We start from the raw sequence: 19,658 nt of genomic DNA on the forward strand, positions 1-19,658 counted from the left end.
TACGTGGTGCCATAATATAAATAATAGCGTATCTATAAATTCACATGGATGCCATGTAATTTGTCATAACCATTATCACAAAATGCAGTGCATATTCTTTTTAATCAAGTCAATTGGCCAAATCGTAAAAAATCATGAAAACAAACTGTTACTTTTTGGTCTTAATTTAAGGTTAGGTATACATTTATCAGTGTGCTTAGGTTAGGCTTAGGTTTAAAATCAAATTTTAAGAAGGGAAATTGGAGAAGTAGGCAGGATATATGACTTTGTGGCTGTGGTAACTAGTGATGACCGCTCATTTACAGGCATGTATCATTCATCCAGGTTGAGACTTGCAATCAGCAGGAACATGGAGCACTCCATGTTATATGCCATTAAGTCATGATATCATTTTTTCCTTTACATCGTATTATATAATTTCAAGAACTAATACAATGGTCTACTCCTGGAGTAACTCCCTGTCAAAGAGACTTTGATAAGAAGGCAAGGCAGGAGGCCCTAGACCAGTGGTAGGTCATGGAGTGAGGGCACTCTCTTTCAAGTACACTCACTACATCTATCCATCTCTCTCTAGGTGCTACAGAGACAGCCTGGTCCAAGTACCTCCAGAGCCTTCTGACCAACTTCCTGCGATCTCTCCAGAGCACAGAGAAGTAAGCACCACTCATAATGGTATACTATGGCAGTCTGCTTGTGTGATGCTGGCATATTATCCAGGGCCAATGGTTGGATTGGATTTACTGTACTCACTCCAACTCATGCTCTCTCCTCCCTGTAAGTCTCCCAGACTTTTATCCAAACTAACATGTGTCCATCCCCCTTCACTCCAGGTGAGACTGCTGGACTCTGGAACTCTGGAGCAGCATCAAACCTGCCACCCTGTTGTCAGCTATCCGCAGGCTTTCAATGGCCACATTTTGGGGATGACCAAATGCAATAGTTTTGTATGAACAAGTCATTTACATTGTTTTATTTTAAGATAACAAAACACAAACTTTTTCATAGCATGTTTGTCATGTTGGTCTTCACATTTTTACTAACTTTTGTGATTACTTAAACATCCAGACAAATATACTTAGAGTTTATGATTTAAAAGGTCTAAAATAAATTCAAGTGTCTACAGTGAATACATTTGTGTTAATATATATCATACAGGTTTCTCACCTATATCCCAGACAAGATTAAAGAATGGGACAAAGTGAATATAAGTCAGTACATGATGTACCTTTCATCACCAAAGCCATGTTCACTGCACATGTTGCTGAACAATTCAACCCTTTTGTTAGTGTCAATGATATGGAAATTCACATAAAAAACTTAAGTTCATAAGCATTGACTGTACTTTTTCATTTATTTAACTAGGCAAGTCAGTTAAGAACAAATTCTTATTTACAATGACGGCCTACCCGGGCCAAACCCAGACAGTGCTGGGCCAATTGGGAAAGGGGGGAACCTAATCAGTTGTCCAACTGGATGTATTCAAATGAAATGTGTCTTCTGCATTTAATCCAACCCTTCTGAATCAGAGAGGTGCAGGGGGCTGCCTTTATCAACATCAGCACCTGGGGAATAGGGGGTTAACTGCCTTGCTCAGGGGTAGAACAACAGATGTTTACCTTGTCCGCTCGGGGATTTGATCCAGCAACCTTTTGGTTACTGGCCCACTGCTCTAACCACTAGACTGCCTGCCACCCCTCATGTGCAACGCCCAATGGGACTCCCAATCACGGCCGGATGTGATAGAGCCTGGATTCAAACCAGGGACTGTAGTGACGCCTCTGGCAATGAGATGCAGTGTCTTAGACTGCTGCGTCACTCGGGAGCCTCTAGGGTCCTATGCCATGGCCATCTCAGTCACCTGATCTCAACCTATTAGCAGAGGTGCATAAAGATGGCGGCCCCCATGCACTTATCACAAATTCCTCATTTTGCTAGTTCGCTGTATTGTACATTGTTCTCTGTGAGTCTTTTTTTGTATGGTCATTAGCAGAGTATACATGATCCCAATTTTTGCTTCTAGACACAAGCAATTTGAAAAAAAACGTTGTTATAAAACTCAGTGGATAGTGCTAAAACAATGACATCATATCTGAATTCTGCCATCTTTATGCACGTTCGCCATTGAACAGCATTTCCCACCACCATCAACAAAACACCAAATTATGTCATTTCTTGAGGAAGAATGGTGTTGCCTTCCTCCAATAGAGTTCAAGACACTTGTAAAATCTATGCCAAGGTGCATTGAAGCTGTTCTGGCTTGTGGTGGACCAATGCCCTATTAAGACGCTTTATGTTCATGTTTCCTTTATTTTGGCAGTTACCTGCATATCTAGTGCATATGGCCATTCCAACCAACAACATGTTTTGTGTGTTCCCATAGCTAGAATCATGAAGAATTCTAAATCACAACGCAGCCCTTTATTTTTATCTCAAAATCAAATCCTTTCTGGGTAACAATTAAAGCTGCAATATGTAACTTTTTGGGCTACCTGACCAAATTCACATAGAAATGTGAGTTAGTGATCTTTCATTCTCATTGAAAGGAAGTCTAAGAAGCGGTAGATCTGTTCTATGTGCGCTATTCCTATGCTTCCCTATCTTAAGTTTTGTTTTTGCATCTTTTACTTTTGTTTTTTTACACCAGCTTCAAACAGCTGAATATACAATATTTTTTATTATGGAAAATATATTTCACAGCGGTTTAGATGGTACAATGATTCTCTACACTGTACTTGCTTGTTTTGTCACATAAACATTTTGCAAACAGGAAATGGCGGAGCGATCACCTTACTGTGATTTTTGCTTGGACTGTCTGGGAGTGGTCTGAGTGGGGATGGGGAAACTGAAAGTTAGCTGTTATTGACAGAGAGGTTTGGAACTCTTTCTTATTGGTCTATAAACTAATTTACCACATGGTGGTGTCCCCATGGAAGGTCAAAACTTCGTCCCACCAAAACAAGCTGACATTTCAGGTAGTCTTTTCAAACAGCTCTTACACTTAAAGGGCATTGATCATAATTTTCACAATTTAACAGTATTATCCCAACCTCATAGTGTGGAAATATACAGTGGGGAGAACAAGTATTTGATACACTGCCGATTTTGCAGGTTTTCCTACTTACAAAGCATGTAGAGGTCTGTAATTTTTATCATAGGTACACTTCAACTGTGAGAGACGGAATCTAAAACAAAAATCCAGAAAATCACATTGTATGATTTTTGAGTAATTAATTAACATTTTATTGCATGACATAAGTATTTGATACATCAGAAAAGCAGAACTTAATATTAGATACAGAAACCTTTGTTTGCAATTACAGAGATCATACGTTTCCTGTAGTTCTTGACCAGGTTTGCACACACTGCAGCAGGGATTTTGGCCCACTCCTCCATACAGACTCCTCCAGATCCTTCAGGTTTCGGGGCTGTCGCTGGGCAGTACAGACTTTCAGCTCCCTCCAAAGATTTTCTACTGGGTTCAGGTCTGGAGACTGGCTAGGCCACTCCAGGACCTTGAGATGCTTCTTACGGAGCCCCTCCTTAGTTGCCCTGGCTGTGTGTTTCGGGTCGTTGTCATGCTGGAAGACCCAGCCACGACCCATCTTCAATGCTCTTACTGAGGGAAGGAGGTTGTTGGCCAAGATCTCGCGATACATGGCCCCATCCATCCTCCCCTCAATACGGTGCAGTCGTCCTGTCCCCTTTGCAGAAAAGCATCCCCAAAGAATGATGTTTCCACCTCCATGCTTCACGGTTGGGATGGTATTCTTGGGGTTGTACTCATCCTTCTTCTTCCTCCAAACACGGCGAGTGGAGTTTAGACCAAAAAGCTCTATTTTTGTCTCATCAGACTACAAGACCTTCTCCCATTCCTCCTCTGGATCATCCAGATGGTCATTGGCAAACTTCAGACGGGCCTGGACATGCGCTGGCTTGAGCAGGGGGACCTTGCGTGCGCTGCAGGATTTGAATCCATGACGGCGTAGTTTGTTACTAATGGTTTTCTTTGAGACTGTGGTCCCAGCTCTCTTCAGGTCATTGACCAGGTCCTGCCGTGTAGTTCTGAGCTGATCCCTCACCTTCCTCATGATCATTGATGCCCCACGAGGTGAGATCTTGCATGGAGCCCCAGACCGAGGGTGATTGACCGTCATCTTGAACTTCTTCCATTTTCTAATAATTGCGCCAACAGTTGTTGCCTTCTCACCAAGCTGCTTGCCTATTGTCCTGTAGCCCATCCCAGCCTTGTGCAGGTCTACAATTTTATCCCTGATGTCCTTACACAGCTCTCTGGTCTTGGCCATTGTGGAGAGGTTGGAGTCTGTTTGATTGAGTGTGTGGACAGGTGTCTTTTATACAGGTAACGAGTTCAAACAGGTGCAGTTAATACAGGTAATGAGTGGAGAACAGGAAGGCTTCTTAAAGAAAAACGAACAGGTCTGTGAGAGCCGGAATTCTTACTGGTTGGTAGGTGATCAAATACTTATGTCATGCAATAAAATACAAATTAATTACTTAAAAATCATACAATGTGATTTTCTGGATTTTTGTTTTAGATTCCGTCTCTCACAGTTGAAGTGTACCTATGATAAAAAATTACAGACCTCTCTCTACATGCTTTGTAAGTAGGAAAACCTGCAAAATCGGCAGTGTATCAAATACTTGTTCTCCCCACTGTATATGAAACACTTGAAAATTACGTTTTTGACTGCACTGGGCCTGTAAAGAGTGCAGGTGAGGCTACCGATGTTCTCTTCAGAGGTAGACTCGCTCTGGCAGCCAAAACAGCCAAATACTCCATCTTAACGTGAATCGATTCTCAATTGCTATACAGTTCTAGAAACAGCGTCGGGGCTCTGAACAAAAGGACTCCGGGAAGAAGATACCTTCATCAACGGTAAAGGTAGTTAGCTTCTATGAATGGGCTACCGTGTTCAAATTCAGACCGAGCGTCGGGGCTCTTAACAAAAGCCCCCCCCCCCCCGGAAGAAGATGCCTTCATCAGTAGGCGCGTCTATGAAGGGGGTATAGGGCCATGTGAAACCAGCTGCAGTCTATTCCATCTATGCAATGATGAGAAATCCTGGAAAGTTACAGTAATGAAACTGAAGTATGTGTTTACTTTTTATTCTTTAGTAAGAACAGTGGTCCCACTCTTCCTCCCCTTTCTTCTCTAGTCAGTATGTTTGAACACACAAGCTCTCAAAAGTGTACAGAGAAAAATGAAACTGATTGCCAAGGTCCTCCAAATTATTGCAGATGATGCTGTCTGTGTGATGGAAGTGAATAAGACCAATCATTGAAATGATCGATAGCTCTAGAGGCTTAATTCCTCTTTCTCATTAAGAATTGATTGGCTACAGAGAGTCTCTCATCAGCTGGAAAAAGTCTCAGGGGGAGACATGTAGAGGCCTCTCTGCTTATGCACTGTTTGAAGTGGGCAAATATCTGTCTGGTGGGGAGTGGGCAATGTTAGATATATTTATGAAAAAATATCCCACCTCTGTTTTCAGACAGGTGTCTTCTCAGTATGCGGTGAATCTGTCACTGCTGCTGCAAGTTCCACTCTCACCCACAGGGAGGCAGCATAGGTCCAGATACAGAGCCATCCATGCATACTGCTGTGTCATGCAAAACAGGTTTGATTTTTCCCCACATCCTACCTACATAAAACCTTATTCCCCTATCTTATAATTATAAAGGATTGTCCAACTGTCAAATAGGTCCCAGGCCTGGTGCCTGAGAGGGAAGTCTTAACAGGATCACTGTCTGCCACCGTGTGCCAACGTTTTGTCAGTGCCAACTAATGTCCTTTTAATGTCCACTAACCCGAATGCATGTGAGTTAATAGCTCCTTCTCACCCAAGGTGTAATTCCATTTCATCCCTGATCAATAGTGATTGACTGTAAAACAGTGTATGAGGCTTAATTGCACCCCTCACCTCCCTAACATTAATCCTATCCTGTTGCAAAGCCATTTGGGCTTTTCAGTGACAGAGACAAGACAGACAAATATGACAGTTAAGCACTTTAGCAGAGGATCATATTACAGTTGTGCTGAATGATGACGTTTGAATAGACATTCACATGTCCTCCCTGACTTTCAGCATGGAATTTGGGCCTGTCATTGTGTTTGTTTTATCAAAAATATTGTGTATTTTCAACACCTCTGTTGGCAAAGGGCATCGTCAGGCATCTTCTATTACTAATACACTTGAGAAACTCGACTGAAGTCTTTTGAGGTGTCTGTCATATGCTGCAAATTGCACAAAAATCTATAAAAATCGAGTTGTGATCCCACTGAGTTACAGCAAGAAGATACAAAGCAAATAGAGATAAAACCATTTGCTTTACAAGTGAGCACACAATGCATTTCAACACCAGTAGATGCCTTAAGAGCATTTCTGGTGGAAACACAAAGCATGCTCCAGAAACATTGCTCTGGCCCTCAATGTTATAATTCCTAACAATTTTGTGAGTGCAAAACTTGTTTCCATGTATGGCTGCCGCTTGCTTTGTTCCACACTGTTTCCACTTCACCCACCAACAACATTATTAAAAAACATACTGTGTCCACAGCACCTCAGTGGTAATTGCCTCTGCCATGTGATGTCAGATATATTTTGTACTGAAGCTTTTGAAATTATATTTCCATGATGGATGAATGATTGAAAACATTGACGGTTTTAAGTCTGTTTGATCTCCATGTCTTTAAATTCACCTCCCATCCAGTAATTCAAAAGTATTCTGTAGTCTCTTGCTCAGTTCGTATCACTCCTCATGACAGCCACTAGGCGTGATTTTAGCAGGCCTCTGCTTTCTTTTCACTGGAATTCATTTACATTTTACAACTCAAACAAATGCCCATTGTTACTGTTACTATTACTCCATAACCATACTCACAAAATAGGAGTCTTGGTGGATCTCTCTCTCTCTCTCTCTCTCTCTCTCTCTCTGAGGCTTAGATGTCAACAAGGTTAAAACCAGGTCCAGCTAAAGGGTCAGCAGGTCAGGGTTGAGATTGAGTAATCCGCCACGGCTCTGACAGACACTGTCCTTTGTTTTTACTCAGTCACGTCGATCATTCCATGCAAGCTAACTTAATGAAGCAATAATGCATAGATTCTGCTATACATTCTAAATAAGCAGGAGGCTCTGTGGCTGGCCGAACAGTGACCTGTGTAACCATTCGCAGTAGGAAAAGGTCATACAGGGTTTGTGCTCTAATTAGAGTGGAATGTGTGGTCATCCTAATCGCCTCTGCCACCCTGTCACGTCTCTGCTGCAACACAATTCTCATTACATAAATCAATTTACCAGTAATTGAATTGCCTACTCTAATTGTGTGTTAATTATGTGTCCCTCCCTGGTAGTGCAGCATGGTGGCCCAGAAAAGAACAGGCTCTTTTTATGGTTATTTAGGAGAGAAGAGAGAGAGATGGTTTAGGAACTGCATGTTCCACTCACAAATTGGAAAATACTTTATGGAGGGAAATAGTGGGAGCGTGGTGTGAGATTAGAATTAGTGGCATAAGTGCTTCATCAGCCACAGTGTCTGGAATGATATTTGTGGAAACTTTTCTCATGCAGATCTGAAACATAGCAGCATGTATTTCCCTGTATACTCCCACCCTACCCATGACCACCACCCAAAAACACATTCTCTGCACAACCAGGATTTGCATAATTCATTTTATTTTTTATTATTTTTTATAGTTCTTCTAAATTGGCTGTTTTTTGTTGAACTGGACATCCTGTAAAGTCAAGCCTGAAGCCCTTAGCTGAGTTTGCACATCATCCTCTTAGCTGAAAAGTTGAGGGTTGGAGGAGAGTAGAGCGGGGCTTTCATCCCTCTCTCTCTCTTTCACGTTCTCTCTCTCTCTCTCTCTTTCACGTTCTCTCTCACTCTCTCTCTCTATTCTAACTCAACCTTTTATTGATAATTTGTTTTAACAGTGAACCTTACAGCATATTTACACATCAAACCCACTGTATAACAACGTCCACATAGACTACGCAAGGAGGATTAAACTGAAACGTTTGTTTTTTGTAATTCATATTTTTTGCAGTCTTAACTTTTCTCCTTTAATCCTCCATCCACTTTATGTTCTCATGCTGGGTTTGTAATGAGCTTGTCATTGGTGTCATCACCATCATCATCATCATCATCATCATCTCAATTTATAGAACTCTTTTCAATATATTCCTCTTAGACAACAGCTGTACAATTGTAGACAGTGTTTGACTTTTATATATATTTTTGGGGAATATATTAGTTAAACCTAAAATAAAAGAAATCATATCTGAAAGAAAAATGTATCAATATCCCAAAGTAACAAAATCATGCATGTTTTACTGTTTCTGTCAATAAAAACCCAAAAGATAATATTATTGATGGGATCTGTTTTTATTTACACTAAAATTGGCACTGTTTTTTAAGTCTTTGTTACTGGAATGATCTTAGAGAACACTCGATGACTCTATGGCGTGAAACACTCTCCTGGTAAGTCAGAGACCTGCTCTAAAAGGCAGGTTTTGACAAATAAAGAAAGACCAACAGAATAACCTTGAAGAGCCATTCAGCCCTCAAAAAATGAGATCCAATGTGTGTAGATAAATACCCTTTACTTCAGCTTTAGACGTTTTGTGGACGTTTTCTCCCATGGACGGAAACCCTGTGACATACAGTAAGTCATGTCCTCGTACGATTTTCCCAGGACATCTGTGACTCATCATCTCCCTATACCTTGCCAGGTGAACCCACCTTTTAAGGGGGAAAAATCCAAAGGAAATTATTGATTTTCAAAATTCTTCTCGCAAAGCAGCATTCATTGACTCAGGTAAATCAAACAACCTAAAAAGACAAATGTAACTTTGAAACTGACAGTAAAGAACTCGGACTGCTCAATCCCAAGTTTGGCAGGCAGAGGGTAGGGGACACGGTCTTCAGTTTCCAGTGTTTCCATGTCAAACAAATGCTTGACAGTTGATCCCAAGTCCTTGTGTGTGAGCAAAAATAAGGATGTGTGTGTACATGTGTGTTTGTGTGTCTCTACATACTTATATATTCAGTGCAAACACATTTATGCTGACCTTGGGTGAATCCCATCTTGACCTTTGACCCTCCACTCTAACATTTCAAGCAGGTCGGTTGAACCTATAGCCTGTCCCTGACAATCCCAACCCCCTTGCAGGCTTTTTCTTTCTTCCACTTCCTCAAAGAGACGGACAGACAGGCAGACCTTGTGTGTACCGTGCCTGGTAGCGAGCGGGCCTACTGCTGCCAAGCAGCCCGCTCTCCCCCCACCCTATCCCCAGTCCTAGCACAGCCCAATGTACTTGAGATTGTTCTGGATGATCACATCTGTGACTGCATCGAACACAAACTGGATGTTGCTGGTGTCTGTGGCACAGGTGAAGTGCGAGTAGATCTCCTTGGTCTCCTTGTTGCGGTTGAGGTCCTCAAACTGGCGCTGCACGTAGACCGCTGCTTCCTCGTAGGTGTTCTGACCTCTGTAGTCGGCGAAGCACACAGTCAGAGGGATGCGCTTGATCTTCTCGGCCAACAGGTCCTTCTTGTTGAGGAAGAGGATGAGTGAGGTGTTGGTGAACCAGTTGTTGTTGCAGATGGAGTCAAACAGACGCAGGCTCTCTGCCATACGACTCTGTAGAGAGGAGGGAGGGAGAGAGGAAGAAGAGTCAATAATGAGAATTTTCGTTTGCGTACTGACATGAGACACAGCCTATAGATATGTGAGAGAATGGCTGTTCAACAAACAATGAACCAGTGAACAATGAACAATGAACAGGATCCTTTGAATGCTATTTTACATACAGGCTGTTTTTAGCCTTGATTGTGTTAAATTAATTGGAGTGTATTTAATCTATCATTTTTATTGATTGTGAAAATGATTTGCTTCAACTGTTATATCTGCCAAAAAATGTAATACAATGTTGGCAATAACTCATTGAAAATAAGAACAGGTTTTGAACCTATAGTGTAGATAAAAAAATATTTGTGGCTGTTGCTCTGCACGTCACAGATTTCCACTCGAGCAGCCATAGGTGTGTCTTCTATGTTGTGTAAACATGTGCTGACGACTTGGTCAGACAAAGACCTGCACTTAAACTGTCATCCCGCAGGAAAACAGAGCACATGTCTCCTCTCTGTCACTAACCTTAGCATGAGTAGAGAAATGTTACTGCCCACATAAACACTAACTGAGTTACTGGAACTATGCACAGTAAAATAACACATCAAAGACTTGTTTTTGAGGTCAGATGAGTATGAAATGTATCACAAAACAAAGGTATTACGTTTCATGGAATCTCCACCGTGTGTTACTCTGAACGTAACCATGTACAGGAACAATTGCCAGTGTGAACAGTTGGACTAAGCGACAGAATAGACTTGATAGGTTGAGTACATCTCTTAAGCCCAACATATACTCAGTGATGACATATTTACGCAACCCTTCAGCTTTAGTCATGGAAGCATAAGCATAGCCTGCCTGACGTTGCCTTTGCCCAAAACACAACTTCACTGTCTTTTCTCTTTTTATGACTATTTTTTGGACTCATTTTAAATTACGCAATATGCGTATCTTGTGGTTCTTCGTTTTTTTTACCACCAGACTAAGACCCATTTGTTTTGTGCTGCCTCAGAGATGTCAGCTGTGCGTTATCTAAACCCCTAGGATAAGTTGTATTTTTCTCCTAAAAATGTTTTCCAAATTCCTGAAACGGAGCCAGTTCTGTTAGCAAAACAATTCAACTTTTGGTGAATGTTTGTGTTTCAAACCTCTAAAACCCATTAAATGTAAAAACAAAGAGGACATTAATAGCTCTCTAAAATACTGGCATACTGAAAAATACTTGCACATGTTAATGGGTAGTGTAGTTGTCATAGAAGAATAACAAGGAAACAGTTGCTGATCATGCTGGGCAGTTGGTGAAGCCAAATGTGAAAAGATGAACAATCTGACTGACATCATCAGTACAGATGCAGGAAGTAGAGCACGGTAATGGATTATGCTTTTCCAAAGATGTACAATATCTATGTGACTAACAAAAACCTTAGGCCTGATAGATCTGATATTACATTAAAGCCCCCCAGTTTTAAAATGATTAACAGTAGACGTACTGCAAGAATGTGCCTTTATCTGTCTGTCTGTCTGTCTGTCTGTGTGTGTGTGTGTGTGTGTGTGTGTGTGTGTGTGTGTGGGGGGGGGGGGGGGGGGGGGGGAGAAATATGGATGGGAATGGAGAGGCTGCAGGCATGTGGTGTGTATCCAGTAGCTTGTGACTGAAGGAGGAGCTCATTTCGAAGACTGGGCTGCTGTTTAAAAGGTTACACAAAATATCATGGTGCTCTGAGCAAATCACAAGATCAAGAAAGAGAGAAAGAGAGAGAGAGAGATGTGTGCTATGTTAAACCAGGGACTAGGCAAATAAACTCAGATGCCTTTATACTATAAATTCTATGAACCAATCATCAATAAACGGACTTGTTATGGATCTAAAGCAGCTCTTGGTGGAGCTTAGAGATTCTCCAAACAGGAACCGGTGCAGTGGCGTGAGACGCAGGCTCTTTTCTCTGGTATAAGTAGGCATCCTTGGTGTCCACATCACCAACAAACTATTTGGTCCAAAAACACCAAGAAAGTTGTGAAGAGGGCACGACAACACCTTTTCCCCCTCAGGAGACTGAAAAGATTTGGCATGGGTCCCCAGATCCTCAAAAAGTTATACAGCTGCACCATCGAGAGCATCCTGGCCGGTTGCATCACCGCCTGGTATGGCAACTGCCTGGCATCAGAACGTAAGCCGCAACAGAGGGTAGTGCGTACGGCTCAGTACATCACTGGGGCCAAGCTTCCTGCCATCCAGGACCTATATACCAGGCGGTGTCAGAGGAAGGCCCAAAAAATGGTCAAAGACTCCAGTCACCCGTCATAGACTTTTCTCTCTGCTACCGCATGGCAAGCGGTACTGGAGCGCCAAGTCTAGGTCCAAAAGGCTCCTTAATAGCTTCTACCCCCAAGCCATAATACTGCTGAACAATTAATCAAGTGACTACCCGGACTATTTACATTGCCCCCCCTTTGTTTTTACACTGCTGCTACTCGCTGTTTATTATCTATGCATAGTCTCTATACAAATTACCTCGACTAACCTGTACATTGACTCGGTACCCCCTGTATATAGCCTCATTATTGTTATTTTATTTAGTATTTTTTTTAATTTAGCTTATAGTAAATATTTTCTTATCTCTATTTTCTTAAAACTGCATTGTTGGTTAAGGGCTTGCAAGTAAGCATTTCACGGTAAGGTCCACACCTGTTGTATTCGGCGCATGTGACAAATACAATTTGATTTGATAATAGGGACTGAGCTCAGGGCCCTAAGCTGTGTACACTAAATAAGGTCAGAGCCAGTGGCTCCTGCCCTCCACATGTTCTCAGAGGTTCTACGCCAGAGCCCTGCTGCGTGGAGAGGAAGGCAGAAGCCCACTCACTGTGCTTTGGGATCCTCTATACTCCGTACCTGCCGACTCCATCATAGTAAGAGTTACAGCTTCTCTGAGGGAGAGTGGCAAGGAGGGAAAGGGGAGTGGGTACCAGGGTAGCAACACACAGCATGAAGCTCCCCCCTCCCATAGACACTGCACACACCATCACCCTCCCTCTCCATGGCCTCCTGGCAGTGCCCCTTCTCCCTGAGCACTCTAGACACACAAGCCTACGCTTAAGTATTAATGAGGAGGGTTAACCCTGTGTTAATGCTTTGTTTCCAGTAAATATATATCCTGGAGTGAGTGAAGAGCCACCCCTCCATAATTCAATTCATTAAGGTTCGCTTCATATGGCACTACCATATAATTGGCAGAGCCTCAAAGAAAAGGGCTCTCTATACACATACACTCTCTCTCTTGTCTCAGTTCTCTCTCCTCTCGCTGGCTGTACACTGTGTTGCTGCTCTTTGCAACATCCAATCAAAAGCTCTGGGTTCTGCAAGATTCAACTAAATGTGCAGCCTATAAACAACATTTAATTCCAGGATGATGTGAATTCAAGAAGGTTCCACAAGTAATTTTTATGTTTCAATGTTTTACTGTCATTGATGTCCCCTATACATTCTCCATACCATAATAATTATGATGTATAATGTATACATTCATCAAGGACTCTAAAGTCTAACTCACATGACTACTACTGCTTGCTAGACACCCCTATCATTTATAGGCAAAAGTGTTGGGTTACAACACAGTGCACTTTGCTGTGTGTTGGTTAACATCACATGTCGAACTCATTCCACGTAGGGGCGAGTGTCTGCGGGTTTCACTCCTCCCTTGTACTTGATTGATTAATTAAGGTCACTGATTAGTAAGATACTCCCCTCAACTAGTTGCCTAGGTCTTAATTGAAAGGAAAAAAACTACAACCCACAGCCACTAGGCCCTCCATGGAATGAGTTTGACACTCCTGGTATACATGCATGGTTGGGAGAAAACATGGTGGCTTTGTAGAAATGCTCTATGTGGATTAGGAGAGGCAAGGACTAACTGAGTTTGAGATCTTAAATTTTGTTTCAATATTGACTACATTTTCTTGCATAGTCGGTGAGTGTTTCAAGAGCTACGCCAAGAGTGGAATGCCTTGCAAAAGTATTCATCCCCCTTGGCGTTTTTCCTATTTTGTTGCATTACAACCTATAATATAAATGTATTTGTATTTCATGTAATGGACATACACAAAATAGTCCAAATTGGTGAATTGAAATGAAAATATTTGTTAAAAATTTAAAAAATAATGCATATGTATTCACCCCCTTGCTATGAAGCACCTAAATAAGATCTGGTGCAACCAATTACCTTCAGAAGTCACATAATTAGTTAAATAAAGTCTACCTGTGTGCAATCTACTGTAAGTGTCACATGATCTCAGTATATATACACCTGTTCTGAAAGGCCCCAGAGTCTGCAACACCACTAAGCAAGGGGCACCACCAAGCAAGTGGCACCATGAAGACCAAGGAGCCCTCCAAACAGGTCAGGGACAAAGTTGTGGAGAAGTACAGATCAGGGTTGGGTTAAAAATGTTGAACATCCCAAGGAGCACCATTAAATCCATTATTAAAAAATGGAAGGAATATGGCACCACAACAAACCTGCCAAGAGAGGGCCGCCCACAAAAACTCACGGACCAGGCAAGAAGGGCATTAATCAGAGAGGCAACAAAGAGACCAAAGATAACCCTGAAGGAGCTGCAAAGCTCCACAGCGGAGATTGGAGTATCTGTCCATAGGACCACTTTAAGCCGTACACTCTACAGAGCTGGACTTTACGGAAGAGTGGCCAGAAAAAAAGCATTTGCTTAAAGAAAAAATAAGCAAACACGTTTGGTGTTCGCCATAAGGCATGTGGGAGACTCACCAAACATATGGAAGAAGGTACTCTGGTCAGATGAGACAAAAATTGAGCTGTTTGGCCATCAAGGAAAACGCTATGTCTGGCGCAAACCCAACACCTCTCATCACCTCGAGAACACCATCCCCACAGTGAAGCATGGTGGTGGGGACTGGGAGACTGGTCAGAATTGAAGGAATGATGGATGGCGCTAAATACAGAGAAATTCTTGGGGGAAACCTGTTTCAGTCTTCCAGAGATTTGAGACTAAGACGGAGGTTCACCTTCCAGCAGGACAATGACCCTAAGCATACTGCTAAAGCAACACTCGAGTGGTTTAAGGGGAAACATTTAAATGTCTTGGAATGGCCTAGTCAAAGCCCAGACCTCAATCCAATTGAGAATCTGTGGTATGACTTAAAGATTGCTTTACACCAGGGAACCCATCCAGCTTGAAAGGACCTGTAGCAGTTTTGCCTTGAAGAATGGGCAAAAATCCCAGTGGCTAGATGTGCCAAGCTTATAGAGACATACCCCAAGAGACTTGCAGCTGCCGTTGCTTCAAAAGGTGGCTCTACAAAGTATTGACTTTGGGGGGTGAATAGTTATGCACGCTCAAGTTCTGGTTTTTTGTCTTATTTCTTGTTTGTTTCACACACAAAAATAATTGCATCTTCAAAGTGGTAGGCATGTTGTGTAAATCAAATGATACAAACTTCCCAAAAATCTATTTTAATTCCTGGTTGTAAGGCAACAAAATAGGAAAAATGCCAAGGGGGGTGAATACTTTCGCAAGCCACTATATGTCCATCAAACTCAACTCTGGACATTGAAGCCTATTCCACTTCATTGTTCCCCTCTAATCAGGGACTGATTTAGACCTGGGACACAAGGTGGGTGCAATATCCGGTAGAACTAAAAACAAGCAGGCTCCAGATCTCATAGCGTAAGAGTTGAATACCCCTGCTCTATATCATCCTATCTGCTGTGAAACCCAGTTTCCAATTAGACATAATTCCCTAATCATTAATATAAAATTGTATTACCTTAACTCGTTTAATTAGGACTTTCATATTAACTTGTTAAATTGAAGCGTGAGAAAGTATGCCTACGCTCCTTAGGATATGTTAAACCTGTTGATAAGTGTGGTCCTATTCTGGATCCTCTCTGGAGTCACTGGACACTTTAATTTAACATCTCTACTATGTCTATGGGGCTTAGAGTGCAATCACAGATCACTGTAACAGCTCTTTGAAATGTATGTCCACTGTACACCACTCCACCAACAAGCCCTTGTACTTTGTTCTCACCTCACATACACACAGTATGTAACCCAGTTGTTGAGCGCTCCCTCCCGCATACAAACATTCATTTACTTACAGTACACGCACCCATGCAGGCAGAACACACACACGCGGAAGTGCATGCACGTGCACACACACCTCATATCTATTCTCTCCAGTGCTGCTGTGTGTTGTACAGTCCTCCTCCCCCTCCCCTAGTCACAGCTCACTGTCAACAGCCCAGGATTAGGAGCGTTTGACTGGTCTGTTGCTAGGCAACTGAAGCCATGGCAACCAATTCATTATGAAGACAGAGATGGGACAGGGTAAATGCATCAGGGAATATGGGCTGGTGGGTCTAAAATCCCTGTGTAGCATGCCCTACCAGTGATTCAGCACTACACTACATGTGATGGAATAAGAGAGAGTCGAGATCTAATTCCTAATTCTATGGTTACAGTACTCATGATTCTGCCCATTCATGTCCTCTTTGCTGTCATTCAGCCTTGTATTACATGTTAGCATATCATAGTCAAAGGTCATCATGTGTTCCCCAGCCTCCTGTATTCAAACTCTTCCTTGAAATTACCTCTGGACCTGTCCTGTCCTTTCGCTGCAGATCAAATCTACAGGCAGACACACACCCTACCCACTCTCTCTTATCTTCTCTCCCCTTCTCACCTCTCCCCTAGATCAAGCACTAGGCAAGCATTATAAGTCATTACAGCTCACAGAAACCAATATTCCAAAGCTGAACAATTAGCTGTGCTATTGTTACATCAGTTTGTTCATCATTTGTTCTTGTCTGTCAATGGCTGAGAAACATCCATGAGCTATCTAATCCAATCAGGTGCCTTGGCAAAAAAAAATAAAAAAAAATTGGACATTCAACATCAGCCGATTGCGCAAAGGATGTTGGCAGTTTAAGGTAACCATTGCAACTGGGTCCATTTTGTTAAAGGGCATGGCTGAATGATGACTGTGGTTAGTGAGTTGATTAGGTTATACTATAGAGCCATACCCACTCCATTACTCATGTAATTGTAGATCCGGTGCTTTTTCTCTGTGGAGAAACCTCAGCTCTCAGTCATTCTTCTCCCAGTTCTGCTATGGCTCTCTAGGAAGCTTTATCTTGATCATTTGTTTCCTGCTATCTCCCTATCTCTAACCTAAAGACTCCTCTATCCTTAGCTGTCCCATAGACTGACAAAAAAAACTTTGGCATCAGTAAACTGCCTAGAGATAATGCCAGGGGTTCCTTCTTGTCTCACAGTGAATCAAAGAAAGATTTCTGCACCGATACACACACAAAAAAAGAAATACCTCAAAATATATTCCTGTTTAAGACCGAGTCATTCCGTCCTTCGTGAGAGAGGGGAGAGAGAGATTGCTATTTGAGAATGAGCGGCGTCAACTCCCTCAGAGGAGGTATGGGGGATCTCAGGGAGGTAGCGACTGAGAATCTGGGCCAGCCCTAATGCTGTCTCTCTCCCTGACTCCCTCCCTGACTCTCTTCCTCCCTGACTTCCTAACTGTCTCCGAATCCCTCCATGTCTCCCTGCTTGCCTCCCTGCCAATCCCTGCCTCTTCAGACGCATTCTAATCTGGCTCCAAAGGTTTATTAGACACATTGGGACATAATGTTACCCGGGGATTCTGTGTCCATTGTGTGGATTTGAAGTTATGGCTTCAAGATACAATACATGACCAGAAGAATGTGGACACCTGCTTGTCTAACATCTCATTCAAAAATCATTGCCATTAATATGGAGTTGGTCCCCCCTTTGCTGCTATAACAACCTCCACTCTTCTGGGAAGGCTTTCCACTAGATGTTGGAACATTGCTGAGGGGACTTGCTTCCAATCAGCCACAAAAGCATTAGTGAGATGGACACTGATGTTGGGCGATTAGGCCTGGTTCACAGTCGGCGTTCCAATTCCTCCCAAAGGTGCTAGATGGGGTTGCGGTCAGGGCTCTGTGCAGGCCATTCAAGTTCTTCCACACCAATCTCGACAAACTATTTCTGTATGGACCTCACTTTGTGCATGGGGGCATTGTCATGCTGAAACAGGAAAGGGCCTTCCCCAAACTGTTGCCACAAAGATGGAAGCACAGAATTGTCTACAATAATAGCCATAATTCCTCCACCAAACTTTACAGTTGGCACTATGGATTCGGGCAGGTAGCATTCTCCTGGCATCCGCCAAAACCAGATTAGTCCGTGGGACTAAGCTTTACACCACTCCAGCCAACGCTTGGCATTGCACATGGTGATCTTAGGCTTGTGTGTGGCTGTCGGCCATGGAAATCCATTTCATTAAGCTCCCAACGAACAGTTATTGTAATGCTGACGTTGCTTCCGATGGCAGTTTGGAACTTGGTAGTGAGTGTTGCAACCGAGGACAGACGATTTTTACGCTCAATATGCTTCAGCACTCGACAGTCCCATTCTGTGAGCTTGTGTGGCCTACCACAAAGTAGCATCCTATGACGGTGCCATGTTGAAAGTCACTGAGCTCTTGAGTAAGGCCATTCTACTGCCAATGTTTGACTATGGAGATTGCATGGATGTGTGCTCGATTTTATACACCTGTCAGCAACAGGTGTGGCTGAAATAGCCAAATTCACTAATTTGAAGGGGTGTTCACCTACTTTTGGCCATGTAGTATATTAACAGAAAAACATGCGTCAGAGTCAGACACCACTACTGCTGGAGCTGTTTTCGTCATTTCAAACATCGTACATCATATGACGTGCATGAAGGTTTGAAATACACCAGAACTTGGTTTGTACCAGAACAAAATGTTTCTCTAAACAAAATACGTCATATGATGTTGATTGGAATACTAACCACTGTGTAGGCCTATCAACATTCCATAGTATATAATTAACAATTAAAATAGTATTCATATTATTCATGCCCATCTCTCAAACCTTCAAAACACATTGGGTTGAAAAAGCCTGTTATAATAAAGGGGAAAGCTGTGTAAACTGTTCCAACAGACACTTTACTGATAAGGTCCCAAATCAGCTGTGGCTGCCAACCACACCCAGAGTTCATAAATAATGTCCACTGGCTGAGTTCTCAAAGACAGGGGAGGGGAGCAGTCGGGGCTCTGAATTCTTAACAATCCCCTTTTTCCTTCTCCATTCCTGACTTCCTCTCCTTCTTTCTCTTCATTTCCCCCCGTTTCATCCAGGAAGTCAATTGTTCCTGCACCTGCGACATCCCACTGCTGAAAAGTGCCCTCGCAAGCTGCTAATTCTCACAGGTACACCCTCACACCTTACACTGTGAACTCAATTAACACCTAACTGCATTTTCCTCTGAAGAATGTATTTATAACTCGCTAAAACTAATTGATTTCATGTACTAACTCAGCCAGGACCTAGTACATCTTGTCTTATTTATGTTACACGTGAATTATCAGGCCACAGTTGCCACAGGAAGGTAGAGTATAGCTAGAGGTAACAAACAAGAACACGATGCACGTTGTTGTATGTTACAGCAGCAACTTTCCCTCCCTTTCTCTAACAGCTAAGATCCAAACCTCTCTGTAACTAACATGTTTTCCGGGAAATACACTGCTCAAAAAAATAAAGGGAACACTTAAACAACACAATGTAACTCCAAGTCAATCACACTTCTGTGAAATCAAACTGTCCACTTAGGAAGCAACACTGATTGACAATAAATTTCACATGCTGTTGTGCAAATGGAATAGACAAAAGGTGGAAATTATAGGCAATTAGCAAGACACCCCCCAAAACAGGAGTGATTCTGCAGGTGGTGACCACAGACCACTTCTCAGTTCCTATGCTTCCTGGCTGATGTTTTGGTCACTTTTGAATGCTGGCGGTGCTCTCACTCTAGTGGTAGCATGAGACGGAGTCTACAACCCACACAAGTGGCTCAGGTAGTGCAGTTCATCCAGGATGGCACATCAATGCGAACTGTGGCAAAAAG

General features: G+C 42.5%; 1 protein-coding gene across 2 annotated transcripts in view; it reads right to left on the reverse strand.

Annotated features, from left to right (window-relative positions):
- Window positions 1–8,608: 8,608 nt before the first annotated feature.
- The window catches only part of LOC120021433 (guanine nucleotide-binding protein G(z) subunit alpha), a 58,301-nt gene continuing 47,251 nt past the window's right edge, over window positions 8,609–19,658 (reverse strand). For both annotated transcript variants that reach the window (XM_038965199.1, XM_038965200.1), the window contains exon 3: window positions 8,609–9,665. In XM_038965199.1, coding sequence (XP_038821127.1) covers window positions 9,321–9,665 — 345 coding nt within the window. In that variant the 3' untranslated portion in view covers window positions 8,609–9,320. The remainder of the gene's footprint in view (window positions 9,666–19,658) is intronic.

Source organism: Salvelinus namaycush, chromosome 26 (assembly GCF_016432855.1).
Source record: "Salvelinus namaycush isolate Seneca chromosome 26, SaNama_1.0, whole genome shotgun sequence".
Classification (NCBI taxonomy): domain Eukaryota; kingdom Metazoa; phylum Chordata; class Actinopteri; order Salmoniformes; family Salmonidae; genus Salvelinus; species Salvelinus namaycush.